The 18,489-nt window shown below is 42.1% G+C and overlaps 1 protein-coding gene across 1 annotated transcript in view; it reads right to left on the bottom strand.

Moving 5' to 3' along the window:
• Positions 1 to 17,832, bottom strand: part of LOC137653771 (ubiquitin-conjugating enzyme E2 J1) — a 39,205-nt gene extending 21,373 nt beyond the window's left edge. The window contains exons 1-2 of the mRNA XM_068387401.1: positions 17,666 to 17,832; positions 3,502 to 3,707 (exon numbers count right to left, since the gene is read on the bottom strand). Coding sequence (XP_068243502.1) covers positions 3,502 to 3,707; positions 17,666 to 17,696 — 237 coding nt within the window. The 5' untranslated portion in view covers positions 17,697 to 17,832. The remainder of the gene's footprint in view (positions 1 to 3,501; positions 3,708 to 17,665) is intronic.
• Positions 17,833 to 18,489: the final 657 nt, after the last annotated feature.

The raw sequence follows: 18,489 nt of genomic DNA, 5'->3' as shown, positions 1-18,489 counted from the left end.
AATAAAAGTCCATAGGAGGCTATGCAGCTAAAGGCTCCCTCCAAATGACAGAGTCCTCAAGGGAATATCAGAAGGAGGGAGAAAAGAACTTTCTCATCTACAGGGACCATATCCTAGAAAAGCTAAGTTCTCTCAGTGAGGGTTCACTGGTGCAAAAGCAGCAGACTAGAAGGCAACGTTATGAAACTGCTTGACAGTCTAGTGAGTTGGCAACAACCAAAGATGTGTGACTGAGAAGCATGCGGTAAGGTATGCAGAGCATGTTGTATGCAGAGTATGCTGTATGCAGAGCATGCTGTATGTAGAGCATGTTGTATGCAGAGCATGCTGAATGCAGAGCATGCTGTATGCAGAGCATGCTGTATGCAGAGCATGTTGTATGCAGAGCATGCTGAATGCAGAGCATGCTGTGTGCAGAGCATGTTGTATGCAGAGCATGCTGTATGCAGAGCATGCTGTATGTAGAGCATGTTGTATGCAGAGCATGCTGAATGCAGAGCATGCTGTATGCAGAGCATGTAGTATGCAGAGCATGCTGTGAGCAGAGCATGTAAGGTAAGCAGAGCGTGTGCATGGCGTTTAACATTCCTCAGAACTTCCATGACCAGTGCTAGAGTGCTTTATGCATGCTTGCATGGGGTTTTAATATCAACATAATATATACCTTACATTCATAACTCATGATTCATATTTTGCCATATTTTGCGATATTGTTAAAAATATATTGCCAGGAATACAAATATATTTTTATAAGTAATACAAATAACCTCCATTATCATAGGTTTGAAAATGGAGGTAAGGTATGCTGAACAGCAGAGTCAGAACGAGCTGGAACAACAATAGTTGTGGTTTCCTCTTCAAGACTCTGTTGAGGGAACACCTGAGGCTCAGTCTGCAAAGGCTGATCAGCAGAAGGTAGGCTCATGGGTGGAGGAGGCTGACTCCTGGCATGAGTGGCTGAACTCAAGGGTTGCGCTTGCTGAGTGGTTGGCGGATGCGCAGTAGCAAGTTCCTGAGGAACGAGTTGAGGTTCCTGCGGTGTGAGCTGAGAGCGAAAAGGTAGTGGCTGCGCAGAACGCAGTAAAAATCTCGCAAGTTGAGGCTCCTGAGGCGCAAGGCTAAGGTGTTGAGGTGCTTGCCTTGAGGAGGGTTGAGCTCGCTGCAGCGAGAGCTGAGGAGACTGACTCATGGACGGGAGAGGTTGTTGTACCTCAACCGAGTGTTGCATCACTGGTGGAGCAGCAAGTGGAGGCGGAGGAAGAGAGGTATAATCCTCCTGATCCCATTGTAAAAGTTGCCTTAAGGAAGGCGGAGGCTGAACACCACTGGGAACAGCAAACTCAGAACGTGGCTCAACATCGTACGCCTGGCAGGTGGAACTGCGATCAGGCGGAGCGAGCGCAGGCGGAGGGAGTGTAGGCGGAGGCGGAGGCGCAACACTCTCAGCCCGACACTCACGCATCAAGTCCGAAAGCAGTGCTTGCATGGACTGTAGTAGAGTCCACTTGGGGTCGGCAGAAACTACAGTAGGCTGAGGTAAAGCCTTAACAGTCGAGCTCTGTTGTGGCAGAACCTTACTCCTCTTAGGCGGAGTGCATTCAACTGATGACTGAGGAGAGTCAGAGCTAACCCAATGACTGCATCCGGGTTGTTGAACTCTAACTTCGTACGTCTGGCATAGGTCTGGACTTTACGTTTAAGAGGTCTTGAGACCTGAGACCAGCGTTTTCTCCCCTAAATTTCTTCTGCAGACGAGCAAAATAAGGGCTCAATCGTCTGCGGGTGGGAGTGACGGTCTCGGTAAGACACGCCCACAACCACCGAGGATACTTCTGTGCGCCGATCAAGGCCTGCTGAACCCTTCTGCCCTTCGACATTGCTTCTCCCCTGGGCTTGGGAGCTTGCAAGAGGTCCCGGACTGGGAGGACGACTGGCGCGCACAGAAGTACCCTCACGCACAACACTGAACTTTGCGCTAATCACTTATCACTTTGATTTTCTGTTTGCACTTATTTCACTGAACTCGAAACTTTAAGTGGTTTGTACCTGAAACACGCAATTCTATCCTTTCTCAAAAGTTAGTAATTGCGAAAACAGAATTACAATGTAACAGAAAAATCTAATGAAAGATAAATAATTCAGTGGCTGGAAAGAGACTAAACACTAGATCACTCTAGAAACGTTTACCTTCTTCCCCTAAAGAGACTAGGGAGAAGAGTAAAAAACGATAACAACGTTATTCGTACGCCTGGCAGGCTTGAATGAAACGTTTATTCTCCTCTTTCTCCCTCCGTCTCTATCTCTCTCTCTCTCTCTCTCTCTCTCTTGACTTAGAACCTGAGAGAAGAGCCCAATCATATATATCGTTAAAACATATTATTGTTAAAGGAAAAAACTGAAATATTTCCCAAAATGAAAAGTTCCTTTATTAGGATCAAAACCATTAAGTTAAGAAAGAATGAACAAAACGCTAGACACGGTTACTCTTACTGCAACGTGAAACCGTGAAAACTCTTTCTCTATCGTAACGATAGAGTGCAAGTTGAACGTTCTGAACGTCAACAACTGCAGAGACAAAACAAAACGTTAGTTCAACTTTGAAAACAGTACTAGACTATCAAAGAAATTCTTTCAAAGACATTAAAATAGCATAATATGTTAACAGGTAAAACCGAAATGACGGGCTCAATGTTAATTAACTTCGGTACCAAGAAAAGACCGCCTACTATTAGGAAGGTCGAATATAAACAAATATAAAAATTAATTTTAATAAGTTTATAATAAAAGGAAGTTAATCGAAGAGGCCTATAAGAGGCGGAGAGATATAAAATAAATCTATAACTTTTGTTACAAACTTAAGAAAGAGAGTCTATACTCTCTTAGACACCAACACTTCCGTCTAAGGGAAGGGTCGGCCATTGAAAGGTGAAAGAGAGTTCATACTCTCTTCGACACCATAATTAATCAAATAAATTCCAAAAGCTAACGAAGATAATATAGAAGTTTCCAGTAAAGCGACAGCCGAAATCAAAGAGAAATACTTCACCAAAGTCGTGAAAATACTCCAAGAACATAAGCGTATCCCAGAACGTCTTGCCGGAAGCACGACAGAGGAATAATTGAGGAGGTGTCAACAAGAAGTACTTGAGTACCTGGCCACAGGTGGCGCTGGTAAGTACACCCCCTTCTAGTATTGTGATAGCTGGCGTATCCCTCCATAGAATTCTGTCGGGCAACGGAGTTGACAGCTACATGATTATCGGGTAAGTTTAATATTGAAAATTAAGGCTGTTAGAGCAATTTAAAAAAATGTACTGCAAAATGTGCTTAAAAAAAAAAAAAAAAAAAAAAAAAAAAAAAAAAAAAAAAAAAAAAAACGCCAGAGGGTTAAGGTTTGGAAAGTTCCAAATAGCTTGGGGGTAAAAGGGTTAAACATTACAACCACAATGGAAAATATATATATAAAACAGGAAGGAAAACCAAACAAACACACTGTTATACCGTGAGAAATATGATGTTAGGAGGCTTCATCGGATAATCGGCCGGCATGATGATTCTGCCGTGGTAAATCCCGCCATCAAATTCAGTGTCTGGAGGTCCTCTGACTGTAAAATGCCACTCGAATAAGTTGTCTTCTAGCGGTTGGGCATAGTACTCTTCTGTGGCTTCATTGAGTTCCTTGGCTTCACGAAAGAGCCTCTTCACAGCTATAAGAAAAATACAGTGTCAAAAATCCAATTTTCAATGACACAATTTCTAATTTCACAATAATTATTAACAAGAATTTAAAAGTCCAAGTGGAATTTCTATACCTCTACAATATTTACCTACTGTATTATTTATCCATCACCTTCAGTGAATTATCTTATACTGGGAGGAACGTAGAGAGTAGAGGTCCCCTTTTTTGTTTTTGTTTCATTTGTTGATTTCGGCTACCCCCCAAAATTGGGGGAAGTGCCTTGGTATATGTATGTATGTATGTATGTATTCATTAACACACGAGCCAAACCAAGGGTATTTTTGTAGAATGTTTCGTGCCTAGCGAGTTATATGTCTGTACACACGCCTTGCGTGATTAACAAATCCCCATTACTAAACTACCACAAGCCACAGTATTCTTGCTTATAATTTGTCCTTTCACAACCCGTTGCAAGCACCCCGTGTCCCTACTATGACCTTCACCTAGGATTTGCAGGGTGGTTGAGGCAGTAAGTGAATCAAACTCCTTGTTTGTCTAGTTAGGAAAATTATTTATAACATTTTTAGATTTGTATCTAAATGCACATGACAATCTTTTTTAAATAATATGATATTTTAATTATAAAATAAATTTTTGAATATACTTACCCGGTGAATATATAGCTGCAACTCTGTTGCTCGACAGACAAACTCTACGGAAAAAACTCGCCAGCGATCGCTACACAGGTTGCGGGTGTGCCCAACAGCGCCATCTGTCGACCAGATACCCAGCTCTTATGTAAACAAAGACTCAATTTTCTCCTCGTCCCACTGCGTCTCTATTGGGGAGGAAGGGAGGGTCATTTAATTTATATATTTACCGGGTAAGTATATTCAAAAATTTATTTTATAATTAAAATATCATTTTTAAATATTTAACTTAGCCGGTGAATATATAGCTGATTCACACCCAGGATGGTGGGTAGAGACCAGTAATATATGTTTACATTTTATGAGCTAAGAGTTTTTTATTTCATTTTAGAAGTTATCAAAATAACAAAAACAAAATAAATAGGTACCTGGTAAGGAAGTCGACTTGAACAATTACTCTGCCTTTTAAGTACGTCTTCCTTACGGAGCCTCGCGATCCTCTTAGGATGCTGATTGACCCCTAGGAGCTGAAGTATCAAGGGTTGCAACCCATACAACAGGACCTCATCAAACCCCTAATCTAGGCGCTCTCAAGAAATGACTTTGACCACCCGCCAAATCAACCAGGATGCGAAAGGCTTCTTAGCCTTCCGGACAACCCATAAAAAAAACAACATTTCAAGAGACAGATTAAAAGGTTAAGGAATTAGGGAATTGTAGTGGTTGAGCCCTCACCCACTACTGCACTCGCTGCTACGAATGGTCCCAGTGTGTAGCAGTTCTCGTAAAGAGACTGGACATCTTTCAAGTAAAATGACGCGAACACTGACTTGCTTCTCCAATAGGTTGCGTCCATTATACTTTGCAGAGATATATTTTGCTTAAAGGCCACGGAAGTTGTTACAGCTCTAACTTCGTGCGTCTTCACCTTAAGCAAAGTTCGGTCTTCCTCACTCAGATGTGAATGAGCTTCTCGTATTAACAATCTGATAAAGTCTGACCAAGCATTCTTTGACATAGGCAAGGATGGTTTCTTAACTGAACACCATAAAGCTTCAGATTGGCCTCGTAAAGGTTTAGTACGCTTTAAATAGAACTTAAGAGCTCTAACAGGGCATAAGACTCTTTCTAGTTCATTGCCTACGATCTCCGATAAGCTGGGAATATCGAAAGATTTAGGCCAAGGCCGAGAAGGCAGCTCATTTTTGGCTAGAAAACCAAGTTGCAGCGAACAAGTGGCTTTTTCCGACGAAAATCCGATGTTCTTGCTGAAGGCATGAATCTCACTGACTCTTTTAGCCGAGGCTAAGCATACCAGGAAAAGAGTCTTAAGAGTGAGATCTTTCAGGGAGGCTGATTGTAACGGCTCCAACCTGTCTGACATGAGGAATCTTAGTACCACGTCTAAATTCCATCCAGGGGTAGCCAAACGACGCTCCTTGGTGGTCTCAAAAGACTTAAGGAGGTCTTGCAGATCTTTATGTTTGGAAAGATCTAAGCCTCTATGCCGGAAGACCGATGCCAACATGCTTCTGTAGCCCTTGATAGTGGGAGCTGAAAGGGATCGTCCTTTTCTCAGGTATAAGAGAAAATCAGCTATTTGAGCTACAGAGGTACTGGTCGAGGATACAGAAACTGACTTGCACCAGTCTCGGAAGACTTCCCACTTCGATTGGTAGACTCTAATGGAAGACGCTCTCCTTGCTCTAGCAATCGCACTGGCTGCTTCCTTCGAAAAGCCTCTAGCTCTCGAGAGTCTTTCGATAGTCTGAAGGCAGTCAGACGAAGAGCGTGGGGCTTTGGAGTACCTTCTTTACATGTGGCTGACGTAGAAGGTCTACCCTTAGAGGAAGACTTCTGGGAACGTCTACTAACCATCGAAGTATCTCGGTGAACCATTCTCTCGCGGACCAGAGGGAAGCAACTAACGTCAACCTTGTCCCTTCGTGAGAGGCGAACTTCTGCAGTACCTTGTTGACAATCTTGAACGGTGGGAATGCGTAGAGATCCAGATGTGACCAATCTAGGAGGAAAGCATCTATATGTATTGCTGCTGGGTCCGGGACTGGAGAGCAATAGATTGGAAGCCTCTTGGTCAGCGAGGTTGCAAAGAGATCTATGGATGGTTTACCCCAAGTGGCCCAAAGTCTCTTGCACACATCCTTGTGGAGGGTCCATTCGGTTGGAATTACTTGCCCTTTCCGACTGAGACAATCTGCTATGACGTTCAAGTCGCCTTGGATGAACCTCGTTACTAGGGAGATGTCTTGACCTTTTGACCAGATGAGCAGGTCCCTTGCGATCTCGTACAACGTCAGTGAGTGGGTACCTCCTTGTTTGGAGATGTACGCCAAGGCCGTGGTGTTGTCCGAGTTAACTTCCACCACTTTGCCTCGAAGGAGAGACTTGAAGCTTTTCAAGGCCAGATGTACTGCCAACAGCTCCTTGCAGTTGATATGCATGCTCCTCTGACTCGAGTTCCACAGTCCTGAGCATTCCCGACCGTCTAGTGTCGCGCCCCAGCCCACGTCCGATGCGTCCGAGAAGAGAACGTGGTTGGGAGTCTGAACAGCCAGGGGAAGACCCTCTCTTAGGTTGATATTGTCCTTCCACCAAGTCAGACAAGACTTTATCTTTTCGGAAACCGGGATCGAGACCGCTTCTAGCGTCTTGTCCTTTTTCCAGTGAAAAGCTAGATGGTATTGAAGAGGACGGAGGTGTAGTCTTCCTAGTGACACAAATTGTTCCACGGATGACAGCGTCCCTACCAGACTCATCCACAGCCTGACTGAGCAGCGTTCCTTCTTCAGCATCTTCTGGATGGATAGCAGGGCTTGATCTATTCTGGGGGCTGATCGTCTTGTTGTTCAGCAACGTCCTCATCAGAGGGTTCCTCATCCGAAAACTGATGAGGAAACGGCAACGGAGTGGGCAACGTCTGGCTCGCTGAGTCCGGTCGCACTGGTGCATGCGTGACGGAGCTGGACGCAACATCATGGAACTGCTGCACAGTCTGTGAACTGTCAACAACCATGGATGCGAGAGGAAGCACAGCGTCCACCCGAGACTGTCTAGACCGTCTGGGTTGTGCAGTCAACACCCTACCGGGTTGCTGAGGTTGACGCACTGCGTCAAAACAAGTCACCTCTGCTGGTTGTTGAACGTCCTGAACGTCAACAACCACCTCCGAGCGTCGCTTAACGTCAACGTGCGGCTGGCAACCCACACTGGGACGCATCGGTGGAGGAACCACCTCAACTGGCAGACGCGAGAAGGTTACCTCAGCGTCAACAGGGCGCACAACCGACCGGTTGGAAGGTTGTTGGCCAGAAGGTTCGGCAGCAACCTTCTCCGCATTAAAGTCCTCTATCAAGGACGCAAGCTTGGACTGCATGTCTTGCAGCAAAGCCCATTTAGGGTCTACGGGAGCAGGTGCGGAAACAGACGGGGTTAGCGACTGAGGCGGTACCGCTTTCCATCCCTGAAAGCCTTGTTTATGCATGACATAATTGTACAGCAAAACTTCAAAGGCTCGAAAACAGCTGTGAAGTTGACCTGTAAAAAACTTGGAGCGTCTCCTGGCCAGGCGCCAGGGAGAGTCTACGAGATTTGAGAAGTCTATCTGGGCAGAGGCATGAACTCCCAAGCCGAGAACTTCTCTCGTGTCATATCAGACTCTCGCTCTATAAGCCAGTTTAAAAGAAGGGAAAGCAAAGGCTGTATCCCCCAAACTCCTCCTGGTGATAAACCAGTCGCCTAGCCAACGTAAAGCTCTCTAGGAGAGCGAGAGAGCACTAGCTTAAAAACAACGGCTTCGAAGTAGCTAGGCCTAGTGTAAGCTCTGACGTTTAGGCGAACGAGGAGCAGCAGTTACAAAAAGATCCGGACAAAGATCCTTAAAAAAAAATCATCATGATTTAATTAAAGTCCATAGAGGGCTAAGCAGCTTTAGGCTCCTCTCCATCTGACAGAGTCCTCAAGGGAATATCAGTAGGAGGGGGAACAGCAACTTCCTCATCTACAGGAACCTTGTCCGATAAAAGCTGAGTCTCAAGCAAGGGAGAGACCTACCGTGGTGGCAATGCTTTACAAGCAGAGTCCACACTCACTGGTGCATTAGTAGCGGACCAGAACGCAACGTCATGTAACTGCTTGACAGTCTGTGAACTGTCAACAACTGAACTGTCAACCACAACAGGTGCGTGAGGACGCACAGCGTCCACTCGAGACTGCTTTGACTGCCTAGACTGAGCAGTCAAAACAACTCTAGAATGCGGAGGTTGACGCACAGCGTCAAAACAAGTCAACTCCGATTGTTAGCGAACGTCTTGAACGTCAACAGGAGCATCAGCAAGTGGCCTAACGTCCAAATGCGGCTGAAAATCCACACGAGACCGCATCGAGTGTGGTTCTAAACAACCTGACTGACGTGACTTAGCTACGCCAACGTCAACAGGAAGCACAAAGGAACGTTAGGTTGGCTGAAAGCCAGGATATCGATGAGATAAACGGCTAGACTCAACGGACTAATCGGCAGAATAGTCTTCCATAAGGGAGGCAAGCTTATTCTGCATGTCTTGCCATACAACCCATTAAGGATCAACGGAAATGGTTGTGGTAAGAGACGAGGGTAACGTCTGTGACCGCAACACTTTGCCAACAAAAAAGACTCTCGGAGTCTGTGTTATGCTTTTGTTAGGCGGCGAGCAGTTATCCGATGACTGCATAGGGTCAGAGCTGTCCTAATGGCTGTAACCAGGACGCTGGACCTGTCCTGAAAGGACTGACTTTTGCTTAAGGGCTTCGAAACCTTGTGACAGGTTTCTTATGCGAAAAGCCTTCGGATGACGAAGAGAAAAAACGTCTCTCTCGTCTTATGGTAGGGGAGATCTTGGTAAGATACACCCGATACCATAGAGGGAAACGTCTGTTCGTTGATCAAGGCCTGACGAACCCATAAGTCGTTCGACATTACTTCTCCCGTTTGGGAGCTTGCAAGAGGTCCCGGACTAGGTGAACGACAGGCACGAACAGACGAACCCTCGGACGCAACACTGTAACACTTTGCGCAATATCACTTTATCACTTCGATTTTCTGTTTTGCACTTATTTCACTGAAATCGAACTTTTACTGATTTCTACCTGAAGCACGCAATTCTACCCTTATCAAAAGGTAGTAATTGCGAAATCAGTCGTATAATGCAAGCTCATTAATACCAGCAAAAAACAGAAAACATATTTTAAGATAAAAATTTCAGTGGCTGGGGAAGAGACTAAACACTAGTTCCTTCAAAACTACGTTTTCAATCTCTAACCGCACATAGCCTGGGGACGATAATAAAAACTAAAAACGTTTTATCCTTTCTCCCCGTACCGAGACTAGGGACGAGAGCAACTCGAGAACAACGTTACCCGCTTGAACGGAACGTTTTCTCTCCTCTCTCTCCCTCCGTCTCTATCTCTCTCTCTCTTTCTCTCTTGATTTCGCACCTAAAAGAAGAGCCCAATTACATTTCGTCAAAAAAACATGTTATTTGACCAAAGGAAAAAACTGAAAGGTTTTTCAATTAAAAAGTTCCTTTAAAATAGAATTTAAAACATTTAAGCTTAGAAAGAATGAACAAAACGTCAGAATCGATTTACTCTTTCTGCAAAGTGAAACCGTGATACACTCTCTCTATCGTAACGATAGAGCGCATGTTGAACGTCCTGAACGTCAACAACTGCGTAGCATAAATAAACTAAACGTTAATTCATCTTTGAAAAAGGTACGAAGACTATTCAAAGAAATTCTTTCATAAAATATTTCATTTAAAAAGTTTTAAATCCTTAGCTCTTTAAAAGCTATTTACGATATAAAGGGCTCAACGTTGATTAACTTCGGTTTCCAAGTTAGGACCGCCTACTCTCAGGAAAGGTCGCATATAAACAAAACATTAAAATTTATTTTTTATGTTTATTATAAATGGAAAGTTAATCGAAGAGGAAAATCTATAATTAATTTATAACGTGATAAGATAATTGCTAAAAGCCTAAACACACTTCCGTCTAAGGGAAGGGTCGGCCATTTAAAAGTGAAAGAAAGTCCATACTCTCTTTGTCACCAAAATTAAATCTATCCAAAACGAGTTCAAGATTTAAGATGAAGATAAAACACCTGCACTGCGAAAGCTCAAACCAGAATATAGTACTTCACCAAATATGATGGGAAAAACTCCAGGTTTCAACAGCGAGTAAAGTACGTCTTGTCGACACGTCGACAGAGAGAAAATTGAGTTTTTGTTTACATAAGAGCTGGGTATCTGGTCGACAGATGGCGCTGTTGGGCACACCCACAACCTGTGTAGCGATCGCTGGCGAGTTTTTTCCGTAGAGTTTGTCTGTCGAGCAACAGAGTTGCAGCTATATATTCACCGGCTAAGTTAAATATTTAAAAATCCAATTTTCAATGACACAATTTCTAATTTCATATTACTATTAACATGAATTTAAAAGTCCAAGTGGAATCTCTATACCTCTACAATATTTATCTACTGTATTATTTATCCTTCACTGAATTTTCTTATACTGTATTCATTAAACCTTTTACCCCCAAAGGACGTACTGGTACGTTTCACAAAAGCCATCCCTTTACCCCATGGACGTACCGGTACGTCCTTGCAAAAAAATGCTATAAAACAATTTTTTTTTCATATTTTTGATAATTTTTTGAGAAAATTCAGGCATTTTCCAAGAGAATGAGACCAACCTGACCTCTCTATGACTAAAATTAAGGCTGTTAGAGCAATTTAAAAAAAATATATACTGCAAAAGGTGCTGGGAAAAAAATAACCCCCTGGGGGTTAAGCGTTGGAAATTTCCAAATAGCCTGGGGGTAAAAGGGTTAACACACAAGCCAAACCAAGGGTATTTTTGTAGAAAGCTTCGCGCCTAGCGAGTTGTATGTCTATACTCACGCCTTGCGTGACTGACAAATACTCATTACTAAACTAACACAGGCCACAATATTCTTGCTTATAATTTGTCCTTTCACGACCCGTTGCAAGCACCCCGTGTACCTACTATGACCTTCACCTAGGATTTGCAGGGTGGTTGAGGCAGCAAGTGAATCAATCTCCCTTGTTTGTCTAGTTAGGAAAATTATTTACAACACTTTTAGATTTGTTTCTAAATGCACATGACAATCTTTTTTAAATAATTGTTATTTTCCCTAACTATATAAACCTATGTCCTTCAATAGCAGTATGATTTCAGTATAGCCAGAAACTCAGCTGTTAAAATTTACAATGAAGCATATGTAGTTACTGGAATATAGCGAGGGAAGGCCTAGCCCCCTGCCAGCTCATTGAGTAGACACTTTGACCTTCACCTAGGAACTGCGGAGTGAATGAGGGAGAAATTTACACTTAAAAGGCCCAGGTTTGTATAAGTAAGAGAATTAATATTACTCATAAACCTTTACCCCTCTGGAGTAGGGGTATGATGTATGAAATGCAGTGCTGAAAGTAAATTGATAATTTTACAATACAGAAAATCCTCAACTCACAAACTTAACAGGTTCCAAGAAACGGTTTGTAAGTCGACTTGTTTGTAGGTTAAATTTTGTAAAATTTTCGCCTAGGGTAAGCTTCACCTAACTCCAATGCCTACAATTTTCAGCTACGAAAATCAACAAATAGTCCCACTTCATATTGCATATGTTGTCTTGTTTACTGCATTAAATTATATGACATTGTTCTATTACAGAATTTCGTTATGAACTTTTGATACAATATCAGAGATTTATTTCAATTATATTTTTATTTGTATCTCCGAATGTTTCAAGTTGAGGACTGTCTATGCCCATCCTCCTCCTCCTCGTCAGGAGGATGGGCACATTTGAGTTGTCTTACTTGAGGGTTTACTGAGGCACACTTAGTAGACCCTCAAGTAAGACAACTCTAACCCAAGACAATGGAAGGCCAGGGTATAGAGGCTATGGCACTACCCAAACCTAGAGAACAATGGTTTTATTTTGGAGTGTTCTTCTTCTAGAAGAGCTGCTTACCATAGCTAGTATCTTTCCTATTCTTGCCAAGTGGAAAATAGCCAATGAAAAATTTCAGTACAGTAGTTAACCTCTTAAGTGAGGAAGAATTTTTTGGTTATCTTAAGTGTTGTCAGATGTATAAGCAAAGAGGAGAATGTGTAAAAACTATACCAGATTATTCAGTGTATGGGTAGGCAAAGGAAAAATTACTAGTAAATTGAGAGAGGTCCTATTTAATACTATCTGGCCAGTCAAAGGACCCAATAACTCTACAGCCGTAGTTCCTTAACAGGAGGCTGGTAGACAACAAATGGCCAAACAGGGTAGCGTGATTTAACAGGCGACCACATCTTCATGGGAGAGCATTTACGCACACAAGTGCACACGAACAGAAGAATGTAGGCTACCTGGAGAGCTCATACACAAAGAAGAATGCTAGTGAATAGGGGATCATTCTTTAATTGGAGAACAGTAGTGCACGTATGGGTAGGTAGCACACGTAAACAGATGAGCACGCACAAAGAGTAGAGCGTTCGCAAACAAATGGGGATTCGTGATGTGATGAAATGTTTGTCCATTGGAGAGTGCAAACACATAGTAAAGTGATTTAGAACAGGGGAATGCAGGATAATAAGAGAGCCTAAGCACACAAATAGAAGTGTATGCTCTAGCAGAAGGGAACGCAAGAACAAGCGAGCGTTCATATCCATATGGGCGCATAGACTTGGGAGAGGGCATGCAAACAGAAGTGTCCACATCCAGTTGAGTGGGTGCTAACTGAAGAGAGAGCCCACAAGAGAATATTAAAGATCTCATAAATGTGTGCTAAGCAGAGGGAGTTTGAGCGCCATCAGGGGTGCACATGTGAACATATATAAGTCCTCAGGATCAGATGAGGGAATGCTAATTGGAGAGCGTGCATGTAACTATGGGTGCTCATAAGTATTAGAGGGTGCAATTTCTCTCATCCTCTGCAGTGTGGTCTCCAAGAAGGTTCGTCTTAGGAGAATGTATTCCTAAACCGTTTAACTGCAGGAGGGAGATTCCCTATGGGAACTGTAGGCATTATTGACCTAAAACACCCTTGTCATGCTCCTGCAAAGGATGTAGAACAAGCAGGTGTTCACTCCATTTTGCCTATTCAAGACAAGCAGCAGTAAGCTACCCACTGCGGGAGACTAGGTCAAAGTAATCTGGCTCGGAGATGGAGGTGCTGGAGGCCACGGCCATTTCATTCTCTTACACCAATCACCAATACCAGGAGTGTGAGCCGACGTATCCTTTACCACAAGTTTCTTCCATGGGAGCAGGGACTGTCAACCACAGTTTACCTAGTTAACCCTTTTACCCCCAAAGGACGTACTGGTACGTTTCACAAAACTCATCCCTTTACCCCCATGAACGTACCGGTACGTCCTTGCTAAAAACTGCTATTTAAATATTTTTTTGCATATTTTTTATAGTTTTTGGAGAAACTTCAGGCATTTTCCAAGAGAATGAGACCAACCTGACCTCTCTATGATGAAAATTAAGGCTGTGAGAGCAATTTAAAAAAAAAATATACTGCAAAATGTGCTTGAAAAAAAATAACCCCTGGGGGTTAAGGGTTGGAAATTTCCAAATAGCCTGGGGGTAAAAGGGTTAATAGTTTAACAGCAGATCTACCTTTGCTTAAGTCACACTCGTCTTAATGGTAGATGGTTTGAGTTACACGTATCGGCAAAGAGAAATTAGGAAGGTATACCTGTCAGCCCGTAAATTGCCCCTCTAGCTTATGGTACATGTAATTTGTTTTCGATATTGGAATATACAATATAATTAAAAATCTTATTTTATTTATCATGTTAATGATAAGCTTGTGATTTTTTTGGTTAATATTATGCAGCTTAAAATAGTTTTGTAGAAATTTTGAAAATATAAACTAAAACTCTTACGTTCACCAAACCATTTATTGCACTATTCTGTAATTATACTTACATTCTAACCAGAAATCCAATTATGGGTTAATATATGATACTCTAATTTCTAGCAAAACTGGAGGGCTATTAAAATGTGAAGTATGTTTTTCACTCTAAGTCCATTGTTCACATCAGAGAGACTGAAGGGGACTTTATTGCGCATGCATTTTTTTCCCATGGTTTGGGGAGCTTTCTGTGCATTTACAATGACATATTTGTCAGGTCTTACAAGTGCTTCTTCGTAAGTTGCCCGATGTTGTTCTACAACAGCCATTTGTTTCCCACCTTCGCCTTCAGTTTTAAGTTAACCACTATCTCGAAAAAACATCTCCTACAGTGAACTTAAGGAAAGCACATCAATCTATTTTGAAATTTACTTACTTGCTTGTTTTGGGCTTAAATCCAACCCTCCACTGAAGTCGAGTGAACTACTTCTCGGGCGGGTCCATATAAATCATCTAACGAAACCTTTTCATTATAACTTATACAATTCTTTGATTGTAGCATCTTCCAAATCATATGATCTTGTGAAAAGTAATGTCTTTAGTTTCTTCTTAAATTCAAGTGTTCCCTTTAGGTCCTTCATTTCAGTTGGCAGTTTATTATAATGTCTAGGCGCACAGTCGCTAAAAGCCCTTTCACCAAATTTACTATTTGTTCTTGGTTCAGATAGCCTATGTTTGTCACTCATGTGTCTTATGTTAACATTTGTTTCTAGTTCTAGTTTGTTCAGGCATTCTTTTAGATATTTTGGTTCAGTATCTTAAACGTTAGTAAGAGTAGCTTGTATTCAATTCTCGCCTTTACCGGCAGCCAGTGTAATTTAGTTTATGTCGGCAATTGATTATGATGGAAATGCTCTCCGTTCAATGTAAAGCTATTGTTTCTCATGTGAAATAAAAAAATAACAGCGAAATAAGGCCTGCAAAGCTTTTGTAAAGATTGCCAAAAAAAAAAAAAAAAAGGCGATGATGTCAATCATAAGGTAAGGAATTAGTTGTGATTTACTTTTTTATAATGGAAGGATTTATTTGATTTACTTTATCATAATCTAATGATTTATTTGTGATTTACTTTTAGCTTGTGACCTGGGGGGGGGGGGGTCCGGCTAGCAGTTGTGACCTGTGAAGGGGGGTCTGGGGGCTTGACCCTGGCTAGGGGCTGTGACCTGGGAAGGGGAGTCTGGCAAGCAGTTGTGACCTGGGAATGGGGTCTGGTGGCTTACCCCTGGCTAGGGCCTGTGACCTGGGAAGGGGAGTCTGGCAAGCAGTTGTGACCTGGGAATGGGGTCCGGGGGCTTGCCTCTAGCTAGGGGCTGTGACCTGAGAAGGGGGGTCCGGGGGGCTTGCCCCCGGCTAGGGGTTGTGACCTGGGAACTACTTGGTTAGGTTAGGTGGGTTTGTTAGGTTCTGTACCCTTATACAAATCTCAAAAGTTAAATCACATTTTGATCTATTTCCAGCCATTTACTTACTTACTTGTTTTGGGTTTAAATCCAACCCTCCACTGAAGTCAAGTGAACTACCTCTCGGGCGGGTCCATATTAATCATCTAACGAAACATTTTCATTATAACTTATACAATTCTTTGATTGTAGCATCTTCCAAATCATATGATCTTGTGAAAAGTAATGTCTTTAGTTTCTTCTTAAATTCAATTGCTCCCTTTAGGTCCTTCATTTCAGTTGGCAGTTTATTATAATGTCTAGGCGCACAGTAGCTAAAAGCCCTTTCACCAAATTTACTATTTGTTCTTGGTTCAGATAGCCTATGTTTATCACTCATGTGTCTTATGTTAACATTTGTTTCTAGTTCTAGTTTGTTCAGGCATTCTTTTAGATATTTTGGTTCAGTATCTTAAACGTTAGTAAGAGTAGCTTGTATTCAATTCTCGCCTTTACCGGCAGCCAGTGTAATTTAGTTTATGTCGGCAATTGATTATGATGGAAATGCTCTCCGTTCAATGTAAAGCTGTTGTTACTCATGTGAAATAAAAAAATAACAGCAAAATAAGGCCTGCAAAGCTTTTGTAAAGATTGCCCCCCCCCCCCCCCCCCCAAAAGGCGATGATGTCAATCATAAGGTAAGGAATAAGCTGTCATTTATTTTTTCATAATGGAAGGATTTATTTGATTTACTTTACCATAATCTAATGATTTATTTGTGATTTACTTTTAGTTTGTGACCTGGGGGGGGGGTCCGGCGAGCAGTTGTGACCTGTGAAGGGGGGTCCGGGGGCTTGCCCCTGGCTAGGGGCTGTGACCTGGGAAGGGGAGTCTGGCAAGCAGTTGTGACCTGTGAAGGGGGGTCCGGGGGCTTGCCCCTGGCTAGGGGCTGTGACCTGGGAAGGGGTGTCTGGCAAGCAGTTGTGACCTGGGAATGGGGTCCGGGGGCTTGCCCCTGGCTAGGGGCTGTGACCTGGGAAGGGGGGTCCGGAGGTGGGGGGGGGGCTTGCCCCCACCTAGGGGTTGCGACCTGGGAACTACTTGGTTAGGTTAGGTGGGTTTGTTAGGTTCTGTACCCTTTTACAAATCTCAAAAGTTAAATCACATTTTGGCCTATTTCCAGCCATTTACTTACTTGTTTTGGGTTTAAATCCAACCCTCCACTGAAGTCAAGTGAACTACTGCTCGGGCGGGTCCATATTAATCATCTAACGAAACATTTTCATTATACTTAAACAATTCCTTGATTGTAGCATCTTCCAAATTATATGATCTTGTGAAAAGTAATGTCTTTAGTTTCTTCTTAAATTCAATTGCTCCCTTTGGGTCCTTCATTTCAGTTACATGAACCATATTTCTTTCACCTGGTTATCTTGGCCTTATTTAACATTTTTTACCATTATTTTGCTGCAAATCACTCGTTTAAGACATTTCCCCATCCAAAAAACCCCGGTTTCCCACTGGGGTCCCCCATTATTGTCTTCCTATAAGGGGGTCCAAAAACTCATGAACGGGTGGTTTGCCCCAAATAATCATGGTCAGAAATGCATATAAAACAAGATAACGAGTAGGCAAACTATATGGTTCATGTATTTGCCTAGAAATTAAAGTATCATATTTACCCAATTTTGTTATAAAAGCCTTGCATAGGCTTAATACGTCAAAATAGAACTACGTCGAACTTAGATAGGCATAACCTTTGGATAAGCAAAACCTACGTTGATTTAATCTTTCAGCGTGTACTTTCCTTATCTAAACCTATCAAATATACTTAATAATACGATTAATTACATCTTTAAATAACAAATATTGACAAAAACTCATGACCGAGCCCTTTGTTTACAAAATGACAGACAGACGAACCTAAAGGAAACCATAAGAAAACTGTCATAAAATTCGTCTTACCTGGACAACGGGAATTATAGGAAGCCTCCATGTCCCTCAGATGTTATAAACGGGGTCAATTATTACTTAGGATTCCTAAATAATGACTATAGCGAAGTTCCTTTTGCTAAGTTAGCCACGTATCTGCACAGGTCGACATAACACACGTCACTTTCCGGACAGTGTTGCCAGATGGGTCAGTGTAAAAATCCCCAAAACTCATGATAAAACATCCCCAAAACAACGCCAAAATCCCCAAAACTCCTAATAAAAAATCCCCAAAACAAAACCATAATACCAGAAACCCTGATAAATAATCCCCCAAAAAAACCAATAATACCCACAGAAATTACAAACTACACTCCATATAAGTGCATATAAACTAATTGCAACAATATTAAGATTTACTAATTTTTGGTTCTTCATAGAAATTTGTACAGAATATCCCCAACAGACATCCAAAATCCCCAAATCTAGGGATAAATCTCCATAAATGGCAAGACTGCCGGGTTTTCCTATTCTTCTTCTTCTACCCCCAATATTGCAATGTCCTTATTGCATGTGTGCGCATGCGCGGGTTTTGTTTTCTTAATTTAATGATGAAAACTTCTTTATATTTCTATAATACGATCTTGATAAATTCCATTCTCAATTGCATATAGTATGGACTATCACTGTTCATGTTATAGTTTATATAACGATTACTTGAGTGAGAAATATATCTGGGCATCAAAATCTTGTAGCTTACAGTCAGTATCTTTAATGATAAAAAAGTCTTTTATTTTTTCATTTTATAAGACGATTTCGTTAAACTCTACTTTCTCTTGTATATAATATGGACTATC

This window comes from Palaemon carinicauda, chromosome 14 (genome assembly GCF_036898095.1).
Source record: "Palaemon carinicauda isolate YSFRI2023 chromosome 14, ASM3689809v2, whole genome shotgun sequence".
NCBI classification, from domain to species: domain Eukaryota; kingdom Metazoa; phylum Arthropoda; class Malacostraca; order Decapoda; family Palaemonidae; genus Palaemon; species Palaemon carinicauda.
Note: the sequence above shows the minus strand (reverse complement) of the source record. Positions and strands in the feature narration are given on the sequence as shown.